The sequence below is a fragment of the Tursiops truncatus genome, chromosome 8 (genome assembly GCF_011762595.2).
Source record: "Tursiops truncatus isolate mTurTru1 chromosome 8, mTurTru1.mat.Y, whole genome shotgun sequence".
NCBI lineage: Eukaryota > Metazoa > Chordata > Mammalia > Artiodactyla > Delphinidae > Tursiops > Tursiops truncatus.
In genome coordinates this window covers 57,646,164-57,670,440 of record NC_047041.1, presented here as the reverse complement: position 1 = coordinate 57,670,440, position 24,277 = coordinate 57,646,164, and the positions used below count along the sequence as shown (strand labels likewise).

General features: G+C 58.5%; 2 protein-coding genes across 5 annotated transcripts in view; both read left to right on the top strand.

Annotated features, from left to right (window-relative positions):
* ARHGEF17 (Rho guanine nucleotide exchange factor 17) overlaps positions 1–5,446 on the top strand; it is a 58,036-nt gene extending 52,590 nt beyond the window's left edge. For both annotated transcript variants that reach the window (XM_073808489.1, XM_033862310.2), the window contains 7 exons: positions 286–535; positions 827–913; positions 1,236–1,303; positions 1,549–1,697; positions 2,562–2,736; positions 2,849–3,118; positions 3,916–5,446. In XM_073808489.1, the coding sequence (XP_073664590.1) occupies positions 286–535; positions 827–913; positions 1,236–1,303; positions 1,549–1,697; positions 2,562–2,736; positions 2,849–3,118; positions 3,916–4,112 (1,196 nt within the window). In that variant the 3' untranslated portion in view covers positions 4,113–5,446. The remainder of the gene's footprint in view (positions 1–285; positions 536–826; positions 914–1,235; positions 1,304–1,548; positions 1,698–2,561; positions 2,737–2,848; positions 3,119–3,915) is intronic.
* A 366-nt stretch (positions 5,447–5,812) lies between these two features.
* RELT (RELT TNF receptor) overlaps positions 5,813–24,277 on the top strand; it is a 34,608-nt gene continuing 16,143 nt past the window's right edge. The window contains exons 1-2 of one of the 3 annotated variants that reach the window (XM_033862312.2): positions 5,813–5,942; positions 23,392–23,547. In XM_033862312.2, coding sequence (XP_033718203.1) covers positions 23,503–23,547 — 45 coding nt within the window. In that variant the 5' untranslated portion in view covers positions 5,813–5,942; positions 23,392–23,502. Of the gene's footprint in view, positions 5,943–11,495; positions 11,630–11,669; positions 23,548–24,277 lie in introns of those variants that run through there. The other 2 variants (XM_033862311.2, XR_012333431.1) reach the window with 2 other exon arrangements.

The window sequence follows — 24,277 nt, the reverse complement described above, 5'->3', positions numbered from 1 at the left end:
GAGGATGGGGTAGAAGGGGTGGAGTGCTTGGTCCCTCTGTCCGTGGTGGTGGCTTGGAGGGGGCCAGGCTAGGACTAGGAGCCTGTAGCACGGAGCTGTCAGTCCACAAGGTAACAAGGGCTGAGCTGATGCAGACGTCTGGGGGTGTGGGGAGAACAATGGTGGGAGGCCCTGAGGCAGGGCATGGCCCAGAAGGGTGCATCGAGGGAAGATTAAGGCCTAGAAAGACACCAGGTCTTGGGCCTGGCAGAGGGGAATGGAGAAGGAGACCTTTGTCTTCCTCAGACGAGGAGGCCCCGAGCTCCAAGGAGGCCACAGCAGAGGCTACCAGTTCAGAGGAGGAGCAGGAGCCTGGCTTCCCACCACTGTCCGGCTCCTTCGGGCCTGGCAGTCCCTGCGGCACCAGCCCAATGGATGGGAGAGCCCTTCGCCGGTCCAGCCGTGGCTCCTTCACCCGTGGCAGCCTGGAGGACCTGCTGAGTGTTGAGCCTGAGGCCTACCAGAGCTCTGTGTGGCTGGGCACTGAGGATGGCTGGTAGGGACAGGGGAGGTGCTGGGGTCGTGGTGCCAGAACCTGAGGTCCCTGTTTTAGAACTTGTATGGTGTCCTGAAGCAGAAGTGGGAGGGTTTTGGTTCAGACCTCAAGGGCACTGCCAGCCGGGGCTGCCGGAGGGTCTGAAACCTCCAGGGAGGCCGTGGGATTTGGGTACCTTGGGCGGGCACCTGCCAGGAGGAGATCCTGGTGGAGGCAAGTAGGCAAATAGGGGTGACTGCAGGGATTGGTATGCCCGAGCACTTGTCACAGGTGCGCACCACTGACCCACAGCGTCCACGTGTACCAGTCCTCTGACAGCATCCGTGATCGCAGGAACAGCTTGAAGCTCCAGCACGCGGCCTCTGTGACCTGCATCCTGTAAGGCCCCTGGATGGCTCTTCTGGTTCAGACCCTTCTCAGCTACACATGCAGACCTCCTTCTGCACCCCCGGGTCCCCTTCCCTACTGGCCCCTCCTTTCAGTGGCCAGAGGCCTGCCCTAGGCTAACCGTGCCTCTCACACACCGTGTCCTTGTGCAAGTCACTACCTCTTCTTAGACTCAGGTGCCCACCACCTAGAGAACGGGGGGTGGGAGGAGGTGGTCTCTCAGGAACCGTAGCCGTTCCGTCTGCAATTCCCTGGACCCAGGTGATCTCCTTTGGCTTCTTGAAACCCTTGGTGACTCCTTTTCCTTGCCTAGGTATCTGAATAACCAGGTGTTTGTGTCTCTGGCCAATGGAGAGCTCGTGGTCTACCAAAGAGAAGTAGGTGAGTGCCCACCCCTCCCCCGCCCCCCTGGAGCCCTTTGCTGGTATTGGATTTCCCTCTTGAGCAAGCTGGGGCCTTGGGGCCACAAGTCTACAGGTGTGACTTTGGGTAACTCCCAGGTCTTCTCTGGGTTTTGGTGTCCTCATTGATAAATGAGGTTATCAGCACCTTATTTCAGGGGAGGGTGAGGCTCAATGCAATACTAGACTGAATTTGCTGTTCTTTTTACCCCACTCCCACCCCAGGCCATTTCTGGGACCCCCAGAACTTCAAATCGGTGACCCTGGGTGCTCAGGGGAGCCCCATCACCAAGATGGTGTCTGTGGGTGGGCGGCTGTGGTGTGGCTGCCAGAACCGAGTCCTTGTCCTGAGTCCTGACACGCTGCAGCTGGAGGTATCGGGATGGCCGTGGGGTTGGGGAATTGGTGCTTGGGGTGAGCCAGGCCCACGAGAGAGGAGATGGGACCACGGGGCCATAAAAGAGCATCCGGCTGAGAGGTCAGGGCTTTCCCCTGACCCCTGTATGAATCTGGGCCAGCCCCTGTCCTTCTCAAATCCTTATTTCCTTTCTAGCTGATGAGGGCTGCAGCAAGCGCCCCATGTACCTTAGAATTCTTTATTCCTCCTCCCTGCCCCCAACCCCATTTCTCAACTCAGGCATTGGCGTCTTTGGGGGGTGGACAAAGGTCCTTCCTGATGTCAGTATCCCTTAGCATTACTCTGGCCTTTAGTCCTGATTTGATTTATATATACATTAGAGATTGTCAGCCTGGTAGTATCCAGGGGTAACTACAGTTCCCTTGATTTCCCTTTCACTTACCCCATCGTGGGCTGGGCTGGGAGTGTAGAGGTGTAGAGCCGGGTTCAGGCCCAGGTTTGTGACTGACTTGCTGGTGTTCTTGGGCAGGTTCCTTTCCCTTCTAGACTTCAGTTCCCCAGCTGTACAGGGTGAAGCCATTGATTGCTCTTAAAACTCGTCAAGATTTGAACTTCTCTGATCATTAACTCACTCAAATTTCATGGGGAAAAGGCACTTCCATTTTAATTCCTGAGGTTTCAGTGAAACCAAGGTTTGAGAGGTTAATCATCCAGACCAAGGAGCAAGGCTGCCTTTGCTGTCAGTCCGGTGGGCTTTCTGGGGAGGTTTGGTGTGAGTTGTCAGGAGGGAGGGATGGGCACTGGTGAAGCACAAGGCAGGGAGGGGCCAGCGAAGGCAGGCCTGTCAGTCACCCATCTGCTCTCTACCCCCGCCCCCCAGCATACATTCTCCGTGGGGCAGGATTCCAGCCGCAGCGTGGCTTGCATGGTGGACTCCAGCCTGGGCGTGTGGGTGACACTGAAAGGTAGTGCCCATGTGTGTCTCTACCATCCAGACACCTTTGAGCAGCTGGCAGAGGTAGATGTCACACCTCCCGTGCACAGGATGCTGGCAGGTACTGACCTCAGTCTACCACTGCCCCTTCCCTTGGAGCCTTGCTGTCCCTGGTATTGAGGCTGAGCCAGGGCCAGGACTCGGCCCCAGCACTGGTCTGTCTCCCACCCCAGGCTCAGACGCCATCATCCGGCAGCACAAGGCTGCCTGCCTGAGGATCACAGCACTGCTGGTGTGTGAAGAGCTGCTGTGGGTGGGCACCAGTGCCGGCGTCGTGCTCACCATGCCCACCTCACCCAGTACCGTCAGCTGCCCTCGGGCGCCTCTCAGCCCTGCTGGCCTAGGCCAGGGACACACTGGCCACGTCCGCTTCTTGGCCGCAGTCCAGCTTCCAGATGGCTTCAACCTGCTTTGCTCAACCCCACCACCTCCCCCAGACACAGGTGGGTCTACACGTCCTACCGTAACCCAGGGACCTCGGCTTTGGGTTTAGGACTCCGCACTGTCCTGCCAGAAGAAGGTTAAGAGGGAGGAAAAATGTCATACAGAGCTGGAAGTGGCATATATTACAGGAAATAGGCTATAGAAACCCCAAAATAAAATCTATTAGGATACTCGTGTGTGTGTGTGTGTGTGTGTGTGTGTGTGTGTGTGTGTGTGTGTGTGTGTGTGTGTGTGTGTGTGTGTGTGTGTGTGTGTGTCTGTGTGTGTGTGTGTGTGTGTGTGTGTGTGTGTGTGTGTGTGTGTGTGTGTGTGTAAAATTCTGTCCAGACAATGTCATGAGAATGAGGGAGTGAACTACAAGCTGAGAATTAGAATATGGCGCAGGAAGGGATATATACAACAGGAAATAAAACAGGACTGGAAATGATGTATAGGGCAGGAAGTAGAGTCAGGAAGTGACGTGCAGAGCAGGAAATAGAAATAGAGTGGCAGATAGGATAGGAAAGGGACCCTGAGGATTAGAAAGTGAAACATATTAGGAAATGTACATGAAGGAGGTCCCAGTTAGCAAAGTCTTGTTTGGCAGGACAGGAAATCGTACTCCCAAGAGGTAGTAGCTGTGGCATCAGGAAGCAGGGAAGCCTCGGTCAGGAGTTGTCTGGGTCCAGAGAAGACTTAAGTTGCCTAACTGGGAAAGGGCTGTTGGAAGTGGGAAATGAGTATGAAGAGAGCCAGGTTGAGATGGTGCCACCCCCAGTCACCTCCAGGCTAATGGATCCTCCCCTCCGCCCCCCAGGCCCCGAGAAGCTGCCCTCACTGGAGCATCGGGACTCCCCTCGGCACCGAGGCCCTGCCTCGGCCAGGCCTAAAATGCTGGTTATCAGTGGAGGCGACGGCTACGAGGACTTCCGACTCAGCAGTGGGGGCGGCGGCAGCAGTGAGACTGTGGGCCGAGACGACAGCACAAACCACCTCCTCCTATGGAGGGTGTGACCTTGTCCATGGTGGCCCAGGACTCGCCCGCCCACCTGCCCTCAGCCTGCTTGCCTCTTCCAAGCCCACAGGCAGACCCCGACCAGGAGTGTCTGACCAGGGCCGCACCCCTGCCTGCACGGGCCACCTCCCATCCTCGTGGAAGCATTCCTGACGGAGCACCTGTAGGCCAGCCGGGCCAGGGCCTTTCCCGGCCCTCTCTCTGGCTGCTCCGGGGCTCCCAGTCATGATGGGGGTGGGGAGGGGGGCACGTGGGCTGCCCAGGACCTCTGTCCCTGGAGCTTCTACCAAAGACACGGCCGGGCCTGGACCCCACAGGGCTGGGGAGGGCCATGTGCAATATTTGGAGGGTTTTCTGGGGGCAGTGGGAGGGCTAGGGGATGGAATCCTTTCCCATGTACAGTATTTATGTTTCTTTTTAGATGTGTATCTTCCCAAGCACTTATTTATGCAATGACCTGGGGCAGGGAGTGATGTGAGAAAATGACAGAAGAAGAAAAAAAAAAACGCTATTCTTGCCCTAGGAACCACCCTGGGACCCTAACTAGCCTTCCTGGAGGGACCAGTCCCCCTCTCATTATGTACGCACACACACACACTGCATGGTTGGGGCACTAAAACGCTGCCTCTTAACATACACGTTCCACAGCCTCGTCCTGACTGGGCTGCCCTCCAGTATCCAGAGAAAAGGGCCAAGTCCCCTCAGTCATCCGGAACGAGGTGATGACTACAGGAGGCAGTGACTCCCATCCGGGGTGGGGGGGCTTCCCCAGGCCTTGGCATTTCCTTGCTTGTTGGCAGTGCCTTAGTGGTTTCTGAATTTGGGAACACTGACTGGGCCTTGGCCAGGGCGCTCTCCTGGCCTGAGCAGGGAAAGGGCCCTCGCTCTCCTCACAGTTGCCCCCCAGCCCCTGTGTCTCATGCACTGGCACATATGGTCACCTTGGGAGGGTGGACCTAGGAGCCCCCTCACTCTGACCACTGACTCCCTCTCTTCACACCCTCTCCTGCCAGGGGCAGCCCTTCCAGGAAGGATGCCCAAAGCTGAGGGGCTGGACATGGCCTCTTCGGCTGGGAAGGCTACCATGGAGGGCAGCCTCTCCCCTGCCCCCCGCTGCAGGAGCCAGTCTGACCCCAGCCCCCGTGCTTCTTCAGCTGCAGCTCCAAAGGTCTGGTGTCAGTTGGGGTTTGTTTTTGTTCTGTTTGGTTCTGTTTTTGTTTGGGGTGGGCGGGTCATTGCGGTCTTAGACTATGTTTCTCTTGCTACCAAACAGTCATGTATTAACTTCCCTTGGATGATGAAGTTTAAAGAGTCAATAAATAGAAACACCAAATGACTGGTCCCCATCGGCAGCCGTGGAGGCCTCCTGCCAGCAACCTCAGGGCTCCCTAGCTGCGTGGGCCTCCCAACAGCCACCCACTTGGGCAGAAGTGGGACTCAGAGACCCAGAAGAGCGCTGAGATGGCAGGGCAGCCACTGATGTGCTGTGCTTTCCCAGGCAGGTCACTGCCTCTGTCTGGGCTGCAGCTTCCTCGTCAGGAAAACCAAGAGTTGTGCTAGTCAGATGCTCTATAACCAGGGCTGCATGTTAGAATCCCTTACAGGTTACATTGTAAGCACAGAGCATAATACATAAATTATACTTATATCTAAATACACATTTCCAGGCTCCCCCTAGCTCCTGAGTCAGTGGGTCTTGGATAAGGCTTGGAAATCTGAAGCTGACACATGCTGTAAGGGAAAAACGAGGCGAATGTGAGCCTGTCTGCAACTCCAGGAATCGGTGCTCTCCAAAGCCTCATGAGGCTCGGAATCTGACAGAGGCCAAGGTGAGCAGGGGTAGAATCCAAGTCTGTCTGATTTCTGGTCATTAAATCAGACACAAGGATGTAAAGGCCAACAACATGGGGCCATTCTTTGCAGGGGCAGAGAGCCCTTCCCACCAGGGTACACTGGCAAGGCGCAAGGGGGTGACTTCTAGAAAAGGACAAATTGTGCCTCAGCTCTCCTGAACACGTTTCAACATTTTCCAACCTAAATGATTAAGACTTTAGAGAAATCAGTTGCTAAAGGGGAGTGCAGGCTTATGCTTTGCACACTGGTATACACATATCTCGGGTCTGCCAGGCCCCTGATGCCATGGGACATGCGTGAAACATGTCCTTGCAGCATCACTACTGGGACAGTCTGGAGGAGGGGATTACAGAAAACACAGATACAGAGTAGAAAGCCACATTCATGTGGTGGAATTTATGAAAGCATAGAAGGAGCACAGGCTTTGAAGCTGAACAGAAACCTCAATTTTGCCACTAACTAGCCATGGGACTCTGGATGAACTATATCCCCTCTGAGTCTCCATTTCCTCATCTGTAAATCGGGGCTGACGATCCTTTCCCCCACGGGACTCTTGCTTGGTGTGCACAGGTCTTTGGATTGCAAGGAAGAGATTTATTCTGCCCAGAAATAAAAGGGGAGCTAATTAGTGGAGACATGAACTGGAAGCAAATAGCTCTCAGTACAGTGGCCCGGCTATTGCTGGTCCATCTCAAGACCCCTGGCCTCTCCACCTTGAGTCTCTGGTCTCTGCCTCGCCGCCAGCCAGCTGCTGTTCTCTCTGCTTCCCAGCTTCTGCTGCCTTAGGCCCTCTTCCGCCTCTGGATAGACTTCACTTTCAGCACTGGTTACCCAAGGCTGAATCCTCATCATTTTTCCTCAAGTGCCTTGGTAGGAATGGGCCCGGCCCAGCCCACTGTTCTTAGCAGGTCACATCCCAGGGCATTGGGCAGCCTGTGGGGAGAGAGGTGCACAGCCCTGAGCAGGTCAGCTGTGGGCAGGGAGGTCCTGGGATGCACAGTTGTTAGGCACCCAGCCCAGGAGAGAGCCTGGAAGAACTAGCTCCTCTAAAGCAGTCCTTCTCAATCTTGGCTGTACATTCTAATCACCTGAGGGGGCCAGGCCACATTCCAGACCAATTAAATGAGAATGCTGAGAGTAGGACCCAGGTGTCAGTAATTTTTTCAGGAAAACAGTTGAAGTATAACGTCTGTACAGAAAGGTACTCAAGTCATTAGTGGGCAGCTAGGTAAGTTTTCATAAATGCACCCAGATCAAGAAATAGAACCTTCTGGGACTTCCCTGGCAGTCGAGCAGTTAAGACTCCGCGCCTCCATTGCAGGAGGGGTAGCCTCTGCAACCCCTGGTCAGGGAACTAAAATCCCACATGCTGCGTGGTGCGGCCAAAAAAGAGAACGTTCCACCATGCAAAAGCTCCCCACGTGCCCCCTCCCAGTCTCCCCTTCTAGGGTAACAACCACCCTGGCTTCTGACACCATGGTTTAGTTTTGCTAGTGAGGTGGAGAACCACGGCTTTAAAGGGCACGGCCAGGGACTTTGCCAGCGGTCCAGTGGTTAGGGCTCTGCGCTTTCACAGCTGCGGGCCCGGGTTCAGTCCCTGATGGGGAACTAAGATCCCGCTGGGTTTGATGTGAGAGGGAAGGAACAGCTTGAATCAAGGCAAGGAGGGGTGGGGGAGCTTGGAGCGAGGGGTCCAAGGTGTAGGCCCAGCTGGAGCAGAGGGGAAAGAGGAAAAGGCAGGGAAGCCAGAATGTGAGCTCCAGGAGGGGGGAGGGATGTTTTGTTCATTGCTCCATCCCCAGGCCACCTGCAGTGCCTGATACACAGCAGGTGCTCAATAAGTATCTGTTTAATTAAATCTAGAGAATTCAGTTGGGATCCCCTTCTAGGTCTTGAATGTCACAAAACAATAGCCCCAGCTGCCATTTATTGTTTGCTGCAAGCCAGGAGCATGAATCATCCGGTTTAATCCTCAGTGGTCCTGGGAGGTTGATACCATTATTATCATCTTTTTCAGGTGAGGAAACTGAGGTACAAAGAGATTAAAAGCCTTCCTCAAGGTCACCTGCCTACTAAGCAGTAGAGCCTGGATTCACACGTGATCTGTCTGCTCAGGTCTCTGTGCCTCATGGAAGAGAGGAAGGGCAGCCACATGGGGTGGCTGGAGGACAGGACACAGAGTCTGAGCAGCTAGAGACACATCCAGTCACTCTTGAGGTATCTGGCACATGTTCCTCAGACCAGCCTTGGGAAGGATGTCCTGACTTCAGAAGAGAGAGTCAGGGCCAAAAGCCATCTCTCCAAGGGGGTTCTCCAGGTGTTTCCTTGGGCTAGGGACAAGCAGCAGGGTTTAGGTAGACATCTACCTCACAAAGAAGATGAGGCACAGAAAGGGATAGAGACTTACCTAACATCACACAGCAAGGCAGCATTGAGGCTGGGGTGGGTGTACAGGAGAACCAGGCAGGAAGATTTCCTGTGGTCAGAAAAGGAAGAAAGTTTACCCAGGTGACCTCTGAGAGCTCTTCACATCTTTTGCATGCCTGCCAAACGCCAAGTCTCTCTTCTGTCCTCACAGACCTTAAGCCACAGGCCAGGTTGCAGGAAGCGGCAAGGGGAAGTGCTATTTTGGGCCCATTATGGCCAATGAGGAGCCCTGCCTGGCAAAGGCAAGTGAAGAGGCTGGGTCAGGGGCAGGATGCAGGTCTGAACGGGGAGGGGGCAATGTGCAGGCCTCAGGGAGAAATGGGGGCAGAGCCCAGATGCTGGGCTGTGGAGAGACACAGGGCAAACACTGAGGGTGGGGGACCAGAGGGAGCAGATGGGGGTTCTGAGCCCAGCAGCCTAGAATAAGCTGGTATCCCCCAAATGGAGTCTCAGCAGATCCTCACAACACCCTGGGCAGGTGAGCTTGCACTCAGAGAGGTGAGGTCACTAGTTTAAGGCCATACAACCTGACAATGGCGGAACTAGGACTTGACCCCTAACTGTGTGACACCAAAGCCCAACCCCAGTGGGATTCCAAACCCAAGCCAGGGTCTGGACCTAAATGGTGGACAGAACCCAGCTCTCAGGCCTAGCAGCCCCAGCTCAGCTCCTGCCCCAAGCTGAGCCCCACCCTGGCCTCCCAACCCCAGTTTTTCCTTAAACCAAGCCCACCCTCCCCCTGGAGCTAAGGCACAAACGCAGGAGGACAGCCCACCTTCTGAGGTAGAACTTGGCCAGTTGGGGGGTTAGCCAAGTGCAGAGTTTTGAAATTTAAATCTGAGCTGGGACATTTCCTCTTGCTTTGGACGTCCACGTTGGAATTTAAGGGTAGCCAGCAGAGGGTACCACCATTTCTGGTCCATAACCCCAGGGGCTGCCATCTGCTCAGATCCCCTGCAAACACCCCCCTTCCTCTAATCCTGTGGCCCAGGATCCCCACCCCACCTCGGGGAGAGTCTCAGTGGGACATGTAGTCCATGTCCCTGCCTCTGGATCACCACAGCTCATCCCAGCTTATTGTGCTGTGCCACCTAGGATGAGGTGTGAGCCTTCTCTGGGCTCACTTTTCTGGCTGCACTATTAGAGGTTCAACGAGATCGTCTCTGAGGTCCTTGGGCTCAGGGCTTGTAATGCTAAGATTCCGTGGATCCATCTGAGATGCCAGGAGTTTTAAAAGCCTGTGATTCTGAGAGTCCTTTGTTCTCCAACCTCCATAAAAAGCCGATCTAAATCTCTCTCGTGGCCTCCACAACTCCTTCCCTGTCTCCTCACTGTAGCGGCTAAATGTTCCCAGACTCTTGGGCAGGGTCCCAGCTGCAGCTTGCTGTGGTTCAGAGGACAGGAGGGACAGCCTTGGCCCCTCCATCCCTGGTCATTTCTTCTGTCTCTGGTGGCTGCTCACCCTTCCCACTCGGCCACGTCAGGCAGATCGCCTCCTCCCACAGAGAACTGGAATGACCTCCAGGCAATGAGTTTGGCAGCCTAATTTTCAGATGGGGAAACTGAGTTGGGGAAGGATTTGAGAGCTGGTAGTAGAGAAAGGCCTGGACCCTCTATAGGATGTCTGATTAATAGCCAGTGTGCTCCTTGACCAAGAAGCATATCCCCATTTGGCCTACTGGGTGCGTGTGAAATGCCACCATTTGAACTCCCGTACTTGGAACTGGGGCATAGAAGGTCCCCTTACAAAGAAAACATTTGCAGGGATAGAGGGCGTCCTGGGCTGCTCTAGCCCCCTCAGCAGGTTCCCAGCATGGATCTTCTCTGGACTCCTTCTGTGGGCTCGGATGTGGGATCACCCCTGACCGAGCTCTGGGGGTGTCCGTTGACATACAAGGGGCCTGGCTGGTGCTATGATCCCAATATCAGGGACCTGGAGCTCTTTCTGCCCTTCCCTCACAACCTGGGCCTGGCCCAAGGAAATGGAAACTCTTCCCTTTTCCCCCTCCCTCTGCAGGTGTCCAGTTCTCCTCCTGGGATCTCCTGGACCCTGGAGACCTTACCTTTCCCACCCCCTCACCCCATGGCTCAGATGCTATGACAGTTTATTTAGAATTCTCCACCTCCCCTCACAATGTATCCCTAACAACTTATTTACCTTCCTCCACCTCTGCCATGAGCTGTGATTATCTTGATCCCAGCCAGGCCTCTGCCTCTCCAGCACAAGGCCCTCCCTACTGTCTGCATCTCCTCCCAGCCCTGCTGTCCTGGGAGGGCCACCTGGGATCCCCTGAATGGTACTGAGTTGGGGAAACCCTGGCTCTTGAGCTGCTGCCTCCAGTTCTGGCCCACCATATGGCACAACTCCAAGGGGCACGATTCACAGAGCTGGTAATACAATATGAATAGTGCCCTGGGGTCCTTAGTCACCCCCTGCTGGGCACCCTGATGGCTGGCAGTGGGAATCAGCAGGGTGGGACAGCTGGTGGTAGGGAAGGGACAGCAGTGTATCATCTGTCCTGCTGGAAGGAGGGACTAACTATCCTTGCAGAGAGGGAAGGGGCGGGGAATGGAGACAGGAAAGGTCTCCTGGAGGAAGGAGGTTTGGGCTGGGCCCTGAAGAATGGGCAGGAGACCACCAAGTGGGCCTCCATTATAGATTCACTTTCACCAGGCCTTTCTCAACAACTAGGTGGGGTTTCTGGGGGTGGACCTGGGCCTCTTCAACAAGGCAAAGTGAGGTCGTTGTCCCTGACTGCCAATTTCCAGGAGGAAAACGAGACCCAGGGAGGGACAGCGGTGGCCCCGTTTGCACTGGCAATGGTGACAGGTCTCAGAAAAGCATCCAAGTCTCCAGTCTATCTTGCATCTTGCAACCCCTTCTTTATTGGTTTGGAGCCCAGAAGCGGCTGATCCGAGAGGCCTTGTCCGGCGCAGCCCCCTGCAGTTCCCGGGGAGCGCGAGAGATGGCGACACAAAACAGCACGGCCGGGCTGCAGAGCGCGAGCCCCATGGCGGTCTCCAGGGGGCGGGGGTCGCGAACCTGGGCTCTGACGTCGGAGGCGGGGCCGGCGGCCGTGACGCGCGGGGGCGGGGCTGCGCGCCTTCCCGGACCGGGCGGCGATTCATTCAAAAGGCGCGCAGGCTGCGTGGCCGCCCGTGCGCACGCCGAGCCGGGCTCGGGCACCGCGTCGGCCTGGGAGCTGGGCTGCTGGAGCTGCTGCGGGGCGGCCAGGTAAGGAGGACGCGCGGAGCCCCAGCCCGGAGGCCGGGGCCAGAGGGATGCGGGCCCGAGCGGCGCCCCCTGCCTCCCAGCGTCTCTGAGGAAGTTCGCCGGCGCGGCGGATGCCGCAGCCCAGGCCCCGCGGCCCCCCACCCCCGCGTCCTGTCCCGGCGCCTTCCGCGCACGGACCCCCGCCCGTCTCTGAGCTCCCTGCCCGGGGACCTGTGTGTCCTCCGGCCGCGGCTCCTGGCCCGACCGTGCGTGATGGGGAGGCGGCGGCGGAACTTGCAGTTTGAGGAGCCGGCGGGCCTCGGAGACGCCCCGGCCTGGGGTACTTGGACTGAGACCAGGACGGGGTGCGGGGCGGGACGGCGGCTCCTCAGTGTGGCTGCGGCGCGGGGCGGCCGGAGGGGGGGTTCTGAACGGTGTCAGCCCGTGACTGTGGGTGACACGGCGCGTGAGGCGGCCCAGCCAGGGCGAACGTGTGGCCCGGACACTGGGCGGTGACGTTGGGCCGAGGGGGAGACACCGAGGGGCTCTGTGTGTCTGTGACAGGCAGAGTGTGTGCGTGTGACTGTGTGAGAGAGACACCCCGGTCACTACGGGTGACCGTGACCCCAGCCCACTGTGAGTGCGACCCCGGGTTACTGGGGTCACTGAGTGTGTGTGTGGCCTGGGGTGTGACCAGGACACCAGGGCCCTCATGAACGTGAGTGAACATGGTATAGAGGGGGAGGAACCCCAAGTGACTATGAGAACCAGCCCCTGAAGCACTGGGGTCATAGTGTGCTGTGGGGTGAAGTAGTGCAGTGTGTGTGTGTGTGTGTGTGTGTGTGTGTGTCCGCGTCCGCCCGTGTCCGCGTCTGCACCTCAGGGACATGAGTAAAAGGCGGAAAAAGGAGGGACCTCAAACACCTACTAGCAGATGGGGGCTGGAGGGAGAGGGGCCAGGGAGGGGACAAGGGTCTCTCCAGGACTGTCCCCAAGAGGGCGTCCCTCAGGAGCTCAGTTTAGTGAGGGGGGTGGACCCTGAGTGACTTGCCCTGGCAGAGGCAGAGGGGCCAAGGCTGAGGGGCATCTGGTGGGGTGATAGGTCTGGCAGCAGCTGAGGGCCTCTGAGGTAGCCTCAGGCTCCATCTTTCTGTCTCTGTCACACACACACACACACACACACACACACACACACACACACACACACGCAAGGTCCAAGAGGCCTGGCTAAGCTCTGTCCCTGGTAACCTGTGTTCTCACTGGGCCCAGGCATAATCTTGCCCTCAGATCCCACTCACCCTTGCTGGGCCTCAGTTTCCCTGTCTGCACACTGAGGTGTTGGGCTGTGAATGGACTGTGAATCATCGCTTCGGGATCCTCTACTGTTTTGGGGTCAACTGTCAACTGTCTCTGTTCTCCCCTACCTCCCTTCAGGCAGAAAGACTGCAGTGGGGGGGGGAGCAGGCTGTCTGCTGGGGACAGAGTAGCCCAGGGCTGCGCCCAGGTGCTGGTGACGGGGTTGGAAGCACAGCTCCTCAGATCACGCCGAAAATTCTAACCCATAGACATTGACTTCTCTGGTGCCCATCTCCTTTCTTCAGTTCCCTTCTTGGGGGGAGAGGGGGCATGTTCCTGGGGGGCATGAGTCATCTCTGCTTTGGAGAGCTGGAGCAGGGCCTCTTCACCATCTAGGCTAGACCCTCCTGAGGCCCCCACCCACACAAGAGGGTCTGTTGGGTTCGTGCAAAGTGGAATGGAAATCAGGCTCCCTAGCCCAGTAGAGGTGAGGAGACACCTGCTGAAGGATCTGCACGTTCTCTCCTCTGCTGTCATCCTCTGAAAATGTTGATTGCATTCTGGGTCGGGGAGATAGTTTGGGGAGACAGTGCCAGGTGCTATGCTGAATGCTTTATGGTGTGCTCTCGTTGAATCCTCACAGTGGCTCTGAGATGTGATGACTGTTTTTCAGAGAAGGAAACAGAACCTCAGAGAAGCGAAGTGACTTGCCCAAGGTCACACAGAGTCAGGACAGTGCCAGGACTGGAATGCAGGTCTCCTGTGCCTGAAGCCCTGTAAGATGCTTGGAGAGGGCCACTCCCCTTCCTAATATCTGCTCATGGCTTCTCTGGGCTTCCTTCTCTCAAACGCAGGCTGGCAACATGGCCTCGGCAGGGTGTGCCACTGTGAGTTCTGAGTGTGGTGTGCACGTGTCTAGAACATCAGGGGTGGCTGGGTTTTATGGTCTTCCTGTTCCTCCCTCCCCCTAACTCTCACCTCCTAGCCAGAGGTCACCAGAAAGTCCTGTCTCCTGCCTTCCAGAGCCTGTAACTGGTTTGGGGAGCGTCCGTGTGGCTCTGAAGAATGTTGGGAGTCAGCAGCATGGCCCAGGCTCCAAGAGTGGCAGGAGAATTGAGAGTCCCACTTGACCTTCACCATACCTGAGAGGCCCTGTGCCCCCGCTCAGAGTTGTTCTAGGGGCACTTTCCCCAGTCCACCCACACACTGCGGGGGTTGAGGGACAGGCTAGTAGTGACCTTGAGCTTGTGCCTACCCGCTCAGGGCCTCAGTGTCCCCATTCTTCCCTGAGGCCCCTGCTAGCTCTGCCCACTGCTGCTGCTTTGCCGAGAGCTGGAGCTGGGGATCTGGGTGTCCCTCTGTCCTCTCTGGAATGACTAGAGTTGTGCTTCTTGGGGCTGATCAGAATAGCTGTCTTGGTCTCCTGGGGCTGAGCCTGAGTTATTTCCATCCCCAGCAAAGAGGTGGAAATAGCTCAGGGCCCTGGAAGGGGAGGGAGAGGGGAAGGGTTAACCAAGGGTTAACCTCCTCTTCTGGTCCCAGCCCCACCCTGTGCCCTGCCCAAGCCAAACCTTTTTGGGAACTTGTGCTGCCTGGACCACAGGGATGGTGGTGGGGCCCGGCTGGGTTTCCAGTGTGGCCCCAGTTGGGACTCATGTGACAGTTGCTGGAGGCAGGTGCCCATTTCTGGTCAAGGAGGGGAAGCTTTCAGCCCCCTTCCCCTGCTCATAGGGTCAGCCTCATTTTACAGAGGGAGAGACGAGGTTCTGAGAAGTGGTGGGACTTACCAAGGCCCCGCACAACCTTGATATTCTGGCTCTCACCCTCCAGACAGGGAACCTACCTTCTGTCCTGCCACACGTCCCCCAGAAGACTGGACGTGGCCCAGGACTGGAAGCAGGCCTGAGACATGCCTTTGCAAAATCAGGGCGTCTCTTATGTTCCAGCTTGGGCCTTGCTGTCCTTGCCCAAACTCCTGTATTGGCCTCTCTGCCTCCGTTTCCAGTTCTCTCACACACGGTGCCAGAGTGGCCTCCCTAAGGTAACTTGTACTGTTTGCCTGCAAAATATAGTCCAGACTCCTCATCCTAGCATCGAGGTTTTCCCTCCAGGAGGACCCTTTTGAACTTTACATTTTCACTCTCTTCCTTCCCTACCAGATGCCTTGGTTGTACTCTGCCTTTGCATTTGCTGTCTCCCCTTTCTAGAACCCTCCTGACCATTCAGGGTACAGCCCCAGCCCCGCTGCCTCCCCCAGGAAGCCCTCCCAGCCCAACGTTAGTCCTTCTTCATTGTGTGGTCCATGTGCCACATGTCCCCCCTCACCTCTGGGAATAGGCACAGGGGTGGGGTCCTCATGGGCACCACATGCCCAGTTGGGTGGGGCCGGCCTGGCCAACAGCCTCTCCTCTCCCGCTGCCATATCTGTGTTGGCCAGGCCTCTTCCTGAGGAAGGGCAGCCATCGTAGGCTGAGGGCCTACTGTGGGTTAGGATGCACAGGGAGGTTGGTACCCAGGGGTCTCCAGTGCTCCCGAGTGTGTGCTGGGGGTTAGCGGCGAAAACTCAAGGCCACTCCTGTGCGTAGGGGCCAGTTTGGTGCTTGCCCTGGACTCTTCAGGCAAGGCTCTCATTCTGGGCCAGCAGAGGACGCTCCCCCCTGAGGCCCTAATGTGTGTTAGGTCCTGGGTGCAGGGCTCCATGCAGCAGCACTGGCAGGGCATCCCTTTCCTTCCAAAGCTGCTCAGTGGGGAGCCCAGACTCAGAGGGCAGAAGGGTCCAGTCCTAGTCTGAGTCACACAGTCACTGGTGCTGGAGTCTGGCACTCAAGCTCGTGCCCAGCCCCCAGCCCCATCTCCCACAGGCGCCAGGTGGGAGGCGAGGGTTGTCTGACAACTCTGGTGTCAGTTTTCAAAGAAGGACCAGGCTGGCTACCTGCAGGGGGAGGAGGAAGTGGTGGTAGGGCTGCTCAGGCCCACTCCCTCCGTTATAGGGCCAGCCCTTCTGCCAGGTTAGGCAGGAGGGCTGGACCAGAGGGGGAGGCATTTTGCCTGAGATCAGCCAGCAGCCCTCCCCCCCCCCCCCGCCCAACCCCAACTCAGGATTGGGACATGACCTCTGGCAGACCTTAGCACCCAGTTGGGGTGGCAGGGAAGACTGAGGTGCCGATGCTGCACCCCTGCTGTGTGTTCAGCCCTGGGTAGGACCATGAGGCTCTCATCCGCAGCCTCATGCCCAGGTCATCAGCAGCCCCGTCCAGGTACAGGCATTGAGAAGAGGGCCCAGAGACGGGAAGGGACTTGCAGGACTCCAGCGTCACTGGGATCCTAACCCAGGTATGTTTGCCTGGAAGGCCAGAGCTTTTTCCGAGGCCACCCTGGGAAAGATGAGTGCTCTATAAACTGCCCATGTGGCTATGAGCGTATGTCCTGGCTACTTGACACAGGAGAGGGATGGAGGGGCCTCTGCAGCCAATTAGAGGCAGGGTCTGACTGTGTGGTTGGAGGGAGAAGGAAGGAGGGCTTCCAGAAGGAGGGGCCTAACTTGGACCTGTACACCCTCACGGTAAGAAGGAGCAGTGAGCACAGGGATGGAGCTGTGCCCCGCCTCCTGTGTGCACTTGCTTGCCTCCCTCCCTGAAGGGGACCTCGAACAATGATGGCTGAAGGGGCCAGGAGAGGGGCGGGTCCACCCTGACAGGGAGGCTGGGAAGGCTTCCTGCAGGAGGTGGCACCTGGTCTGAGGCCTGACTGTAAGAAGAGTCGCTGTTCCCTGATGAACCATGGAACCTCCAGCCATGCCAAGAGGTCAGCTGGACAGGCACAGTTGTCCCAAATCACAGAGGCGGAAACAAGTTCGGGGATGTAGGGCTGGGTCCTGACTGCTCAGCACCCCTCGCCTTCCTGGCTGTGGCTTCAGTTGGCGTGGGAGCAGGTGGACACAGGCCTGTGTAAGGGCTGGGAAATGGGCACCCAGGGTCCACCTGGCGAGTCCAAGACTCATCCACCCCTGCTGCTGGGACTGATGTTGGGTTCCCCAAGCACTCTTGCCTGCTCCTGAGCCACTGGGTGACCTTCGATGGATGCTGCCTGGTTCTGAGCTTGGCTCCTCCTCTGGCCCTTGTGGGCTGTTGAGGACTGGTGCTCAGGAGAGGCCTGGTCAGGCCAGGCCCTGACCAGTATTACTTACAGTGGGCTCCATTTATCCCCTCAGCATCCCTGGAGACAGGGACCAGAACCCCTGTTTGCAGGGGCGGACCCTGAAGCTCAGGGTGGGTAAGTAACTTGCCCAAGGTCACAGAGCTCCGAAGTGATGACCTAGAGCTTGAACCCAGGTGTGACTGCTCCGGGTCCAGGCTTCCCCTCAGGCTCTATTCGTTAGGGCCTGACCTGGAATTGCTGGGGTCAGGGGAATCTCTTTCCCCCAGCACCTTGAGTCTGGAGGAGGAGTCGGAGGACGGGGCAGGCTGGGCCTGTGATCTCCCCTCAGTCTCTCTCAAAGCCTCCCCAGGTCAGCCTGGTCGGGGCTGAGCAACTCTGGGCGCCCTGGCACAGTAGTGATCGGTACAGATTCGCGGCCGGGGCAGGAGGCAAAGGTGGCTTCTCGGAGGAGAAGGTAGCAGTGGCGACAGCTGGTGGGCAGTGGGGTGTCCTCCAGCCCTCCTAGTGCTTTGCCGTCCTGTCCTGGGCACTGGCGCGGCCTCCCTGCAGGAAGGCTCTGGTTCTGAGTGCTTGGGTGTGGGCTGGAGCAGGGCGTGTGGGAGCAGCGGGAATGCCAGGTCTGGGGTGGCAAGAGCAGGGGCTGCCAGCTGCCTGTCCCCGCTCCACATGGGAAACCTTGTCTCCTTTCAGACTAAGTGGTTACAGGGTACTACTCTGAGTCTCAGTTTCCTCATTTGTGAAGCCTGGAACCCTGTCTTTGAGGCCTGGTAAGGGAATGGGCATGTAGTACGTTCTTAGTGAGGGGTATTGGGGACCCCCAGCTCTGCCTCAGAGACGACTGTCTAGTTTGGGCCCCTGCCACACCTCCCAGCCCCAGGCTTAGGCCAGGGAGGGGGCAGGGGTTGCATCTGCACCCAGACTGGGAGGGGCTGAGTGGGCCCTGTCTGGCTGCCTCAGCCCTTTTCTTAGCCTCAAGGGCCAATTAGCCCCCTCGGCCCCACCTCACACCCCTGAGCCTTCTAAGCCCAGGCCTGGTGGGGGGCCAGGGAGCAGCTGCTGCTTGGTGTGCCTGGAGTCCTCACCCCAGGGTTGTGACCTGGGAGATCTTGGCTGCCTGAGGCTGGGCTGGGGGTGGGAATGGGGGAGCCCTTCTCACTGAGTGGCCCTGAGGCAGCCTCTGCACATCTCTGGGCTCCCAGCCCCTCATTAGTCCTAGGGAGCTGGGCTCTACCCTGGGATCTTCCTCTTCCCCCTCCTTTCCTGGGCTTCCTGCTTCTCACAGGTCCCAGTGCCTTTTCCTACTGGAGCTGTGGTAGACTAGGGCACTATGCATGCAGGAAACCTCAGAGGCCCCAGAGACCCCCATGGCGGCAGTACCTCCTTCCCTGGCGCCTGCCCGCGCGCTTTGTAATAGTCTTTCAGGTGAGCCGCCTCCTGTGTGCCGCCAGCTCCCTAGTCTCTGCCGTCAGGTTGGCAAACGCTCAGAACATCTGTTTTGCGCCAGGCCCTGGGCCAGGCTCCTGGGTAGGAGGGGCCAGAGTGAGGTGGGAAGCTGTCAGGTAGGCCTGGGCTCCACCCCTGCTTTACCTCCCCCTGGCTGGGTGACCTCAGTTACCCAGGGGTGAAGCAGGGACGCTCACCTCTCCTGTGAAGAGTGGAGGCAACCCAGGATGAGGGCCTGGCCCGAGGCGATGGGAGTCTGTTCCCTTCCCTGTGAGGGCAGAGGATGAAAGGGAGGCAATGCCTAGCTGTCCTCACTACCCCCCACTGTGGGCACTGCCCTACTTCAGCCCCAGTTGCCAAGGAACCACTGGCTTCCTTGCTAACCTGGATTTCTCTATTGATGGGCGGCCTTTGTCTTCCTGCCTAGGGTGCAGCCACTGCCGAGAAAGGCCTGTGTCCAGCTGTGTTTCCAGGCAACCCTAGCCCCTGGAGGCTGCAGGGAGGTCCCCAGGCCGTCAAGCCACTGGCTGGGGAGCAGAAATACCTGCCCCGCACCCCCTGCTCCAGGTGGCTACCTGCTTCCCACCTCCATCTCCCCAGCCCTGCCTCACTTGGCAGGCAGCCCGGCAAGCCCTCTGAGACGCAAGTTGTTCCACACCTCTCCCTCCCCCGCTAACCCTTCAAGGCCCTGGGGGAAATGCAGCCTTCTCAGCTTGCGGCCTAAGCTTGGTGTGACCTGGGATCTGCCCACCAACCTTTCCTCTCCCTTCCTACACCCTCCCAATCCCCCAGATTGTCAGTGTGTATCTTCGGGCACCTCCCGTGTACCAGGCTCTGCGCCAAGCATTGTACGTAAATATAAGAGAATCTTGTTTGTACCTCGTACCTCCCATCGAATATGTGCCATAACCCCCTCCACGATTTACACGTGGGGAACCTGAGGCACGGTGAATGCTTACTGAGGGCCTGCTCTGTGTCGGGCTCTGTGCTGAGCATTTGATGTGCGTTCTCTCGGCCTTACAACAGCCCTCTGAGGGATGGGGAATGGGGGTGGGGTCCACAGCCACCGAGCCAGTGAAGAGCAGAGCAAGGAAGGCTGGTTCTCCTCAAGTCAGGCAAGGGCTTCAGATCCGGGTTCAGTCCCCCACCCCGAGCCCAGCCTCTAGGCTTCTTAATCGTCAGCCTGCTCCCTGGCCCTCTTGACCTTGGGAGAAGGTGGACCCTCTCCTGAGTGCCTTTTCTGATCCCCCTGGTTCAGCACATACCTATTCACGTGCTGGGCACCCGGTACGGGGGCAGCACGTCAGCGGGGAAGGGGTGGGTGCGTAGCCTGGTCACACCCAGGGCGAGGACTGCACAAGTGAGGTGGTGGTTGGGGGCCAGGAGGAAGTGACTTTGAGCTGAGCTCTGAAGGAAGGGTAGCTGTCAGTAGGGTGATGGGAGGGGTTTCTGGGCAGAGGAAACAGCAGGTACCAGTGCCAGGTGAGAGAGGCAAGTGTGGGGGACAGAAAGCAGCTCTCAGTGGCTGGAGTTGCAGGGAGGGACAGGGGTCAGATCTGGGTGTTGAGACGCCTAAGCTGCGGGGGGCTGAAGTGGAGGCCAGGGAGGAGGCCAGGGGGCAGGCGAGGGGTGGGGTGAGCATGGAGCTGTGGGAGACCCTCGGAGGAGGCCACCGCGGAGGCGGGTGAGGCTGGAGAGGGAATGCGCGGAGATGGGGCCCCAGGCTGGGGCCGGGTGACCCCATGAGCTTCAGTTCTGGGAAAGGGGAAGCTGCTGAGGCCTGAGGAGGCCCAGGTGGTGACACAGCTTCCTCTTTCTCTGAGGACTCTGGGGCTGCGCCTCCCTGGGGCTCTGGCATCTCCCGCTTGGGGCCCTGGTCTCAGCTTTGCTAGTTGGCTTTCTTCCAGGGAATTTCTGGTTCTAATGGTTTGGGCATTTTTTTGGAGGGTGGGGATGGGCTGAGTGTGAGGAGCCCCTCCCCCTGCCCCACGCCCCCGTGAACCTGTTTTCTGGAGGCCTCCTGCTCCAGACACTGGGGCAGGGTTTTGTGGTGAGTGAGACAGACATCCCTGCCCTCGCTGCTGTCTGGTGGAGGGGGGCGGGGGCAAGCAATAAACAAGTAAGCAAAGGGTTATAAGCCTTGGTGGGAGGTGCTGAGAGAAAGAAGGGGTGACAGGGAGGAAGTCACATGACCTACATCAGGCTCGTTACCTCATTTAAACCTCATGACAGCCTTGCTCTGGGACATAAACATCCCCATCTTGCAGGTGAGGAAACTGAGACCCAGCAAGGTGAAGCAGGGGCTCTGGTCCCCCAGGGAGCTGGTGACAGTGGGAACAGGCCCCAGGCTGAGATTTCAGGGAGGAGTGGCCTCTAAGCTAACTTCCTTCTCTGCCCCTGGGGCCTTGAAGGGTGGTTCTCCTCTGCCAGGAGCCCTGAGGCCGGAGAAGACCACCACCACTGCCCATCTTTGACAGCCCTCCCCCAGGAAGCCCTCAGGAGGTGCCCCGAGGTGCAGGGCTTTGGAAGGTCACTGATTGCCCTGCCTTCTGGGAGGCAGAGGGCTGGGGATGGAGCCTTCTCAGTCTCCCCTCCCCCAGCCAAGGGGCTTGATCTGAACTTGCTGTTCAGTCAGGGCTCCAGGGCTCAGAGCATAGGTGCTGGAGGCTGGGTGGGGAGAAGGCGCAGAGGGGAGTCAGAGCAGCAGGGGTCCACGTGCGTGCAGGGGGGTTCTGGGTGGAGGCCAGCGGCTGCCTGACTGGGCAGGTCCTCTGGGGGCTCAGGCTGATTGTGGGGGCAGGGGGAGCTGCTGTAAGCAGAGACTCGGGCAGCCAGACTGGAGTAAGTGCTGGTTTGGGGTAATTAGAAGGCACATAATTAGAAGGCGTCAGGGCGCTAGGCCACGAGCGTCTGTGCCTGAGTGGGCCCTCGCTGGCTTTGAGTCTGGGCCTTTGGACCCCACTTTCCTCCTCGAAGTCTTGAGACCATAGCTCCCCGTCTGTCTGGAGGTGGGCAGCTGCACAGCCCCTCCCTGTGAGCTCAGGTCACCCAGCAGGTGCCAGTCACGGCCAGGGGTGGGACTAGGGGGGAGTCTCTCCTCGGTGGACGTTGGGTCTCTTACTTTCCACCCCTGCCCCAGCTCTCTGGCCCACCCTGGGGATATGGACGGGTGCTGGGTCTGGGGGCTGGACAGGGCCACGGGGCCAGCCTGAGGTCTTGGGGCTCGTGGTCAAGTCTGTGGGTGAGCTCCCATGAAAAACCAAGGAGGGGGCCATGGAGAGATGGGCTTGAGTAGGAACTGGGCCTGGGCAGGGGGACACTTGTGACCATGTTGGAGGAGGGACCGGTGGAGGATGGGCCAGAGGATGCCACCTGTTGGGTGCTGACTGCCAGGGTGCAGCCTTCACTCTACTCTGTGGCTGGACCTTCTGTCCCAGGTTTTCCCCTGAGCTGGCCTTGGGCCGAGAGCCACTGCCAGTGACCTGGAGAGTCCCGAGGATAGTGTGACCACTGCCCCAGCCCCTCCCCTGGGTGTAATTCAAACCCCTGGCCCGCCAAGGTCTGTGCCAGGCCAGGCCCACAGCGCAGCCGGATCAGTTTCCTCCGGCTCCTTTTCCTGGTGGGAAGTCCGGGCCGCCTGTAGGCCAAGGGGCTCTCGGCTCTTCCGTGACCTGGGGTTTACTGCAGGCAGTGCTTCTCCTGCCAGGCTGGGCATCAGACAGCCCCGGGGTTCCAGGCAGGGCCCCCTCAACATGCTGGGCTTGGCTGCTCGAGGCTGCCCCTTGGGGGTCAGAGGCTGCCTGTGGCCTGTGCCTGAGGCCCTCCACGTACACTCCTCCTTCACCCTCCTGAGCCTGGAGACAGGCCTCCTGGAAAGAGGTCATTGAACTCCCTTATTCTGCCACTATCCCTTTTGTGCAATCCAAATTCTTCTTCCTGCTCTTCCAACCTCGTCCTCTGCTGGAGACTTTTCTACAGAGGAGGCCACACCCTTGAGCCTGGGGGCTCAGCCTCAGGCCTGTGCCTATCACCCTCTGTGCCCTCACATGCCTTATTTGGTTTCTTGGCACTTCCCTCGCTCTGGCACGGGGACGCTCACTGTTTATCTGTTGGTCGTTGGTCTCCCCTGGGGTGTGAGTTCCCTGAGGACAGGGACAGCGCCTGTCTTGTTCATACCTTTTCCCGTGCTGAGGGCAGTGCCCAGCACACAGCAGGTGCCCAAGAGAAGACAGAAGGCTTGAATGCTGGCTGCCACTCCCCACCCCTGCAGATCTGCCCGCGGCTCAAGAGATGCAGTCAGACACATCCCAGATCTCTGGAGAAGTCTGCCAGGCGGGACCGTGGGACCCGTGGGAGGACCAGCACAGTGATGGGGTTGGGGTGGGGGAGCTTTGGGGAAATGGAAGTCTAGAGAGGCTTCCATAACAAGAGGCCTTTGTGCTGGGCTTTGAAATGTGACAGAAAAGGCCTTTCTTGGAGCAGAAACAGCAAGAGTGAAGGCAGAGAAGTAGGAGAGGCGGGCATGCTTGTGCGCCCCAAGGAGTTCTGAGAGGCAGGAGCCTGAGAGCTGGGGATGCAAGCGGGGAGGCCAGGCGTGGGGTCGCTGTCAGCGCTCTCGTTCCTCCCACCTCCCGCGGCTGAGGCTATAGGCTGTAGGCTTCCTTCCTCCCCTGCTCCCCTGCCCAGGCCTAGGGCAGCTGGCTGTTTATGGAAGAGGCAGGAAGCCCTTCCTCCACTGGGAAGCTGCCCTGGGAGGCTGGCCCCAGATAGGGTGCCCCCACCTCTGCTAGGGCCTGCAGTGGACCAGAGGGCAGGGCCGGTGAGCGTAGGCCAAGCCGCCCCAGCATTCTGCCTGCCCGGTGACACCTCTCCATGTTCCCGTCCAGCCCCGTCCTGGAAGGAGGACTGCAGCTGCCTGCCTGCCTGCCTGCCTGTCCCATCCCCGTCTGAGCCTCCCCTCCATCTGCCTGAGGCTGGCGACCCACTGGGGCTTGAGGATGAAGCTGAGCCCACCGCACTGGCCCCTATCCTGCCTCCTGGTGGTGAGTTGGGGATGGGACCGTGGGGAAGGTGAGTCCTGAGCCCTGCGCTCAGGAACCCCGTGCTGCGGCGGGTACTGGGGCTGGTTACATGGCTTTTTTTTTTTTTTTTTTTTTTTTTGCGGTACGCGGGCCTCTCACTGTTGTGGCCTCTCCCATTGCGGAGCACAGGCTCCGGACATGCAGGCTCAGTGGCCATGGCTCACGGGTCCAGCCGCTCCGCGGCATATGGGATCTTCCTGGACCGGGGCACGAACCCATGTCCCCTGCATCGGCAGGCAGACTCTCAACCACTGCGCCACCAGGGAAGCCCTACATGGCTCTTTTGAAGAATCGAGGCAGTCTGACCCTAGGAAGCGCCTCCTGCCCCACGTGCTCCTGGTGCCGTCGGCCTCCCAGTGTTTGGCACGTGCTGGAGCCGCGTCTAGGGCCTGAGGAGGTCTCTGGCACCTCCTGTGTGACATTCCCTCTGCCCTTCAGGGTAGCTGGCTATACGCTGTGCCTGCCCCAAACTGGGGCCCAACTGGAGGACTGGGGGTATCTCCCCTGCGGGCAGGATTCGGGGCAGATAGTTCACACTAACTGCGAGAGGGAAGAGAGGGAGCTCCGAGAGGAATAGGGGGAGGACATGAATGGAGAAGATCCTTCCTTTGGGGCCTGTCATGCTCTGTGTGGGTCCCAGGGTGTGAACGGGCTGGCCTTGTGTTGTGGGAAGGTCATGGAGGAGGATGTG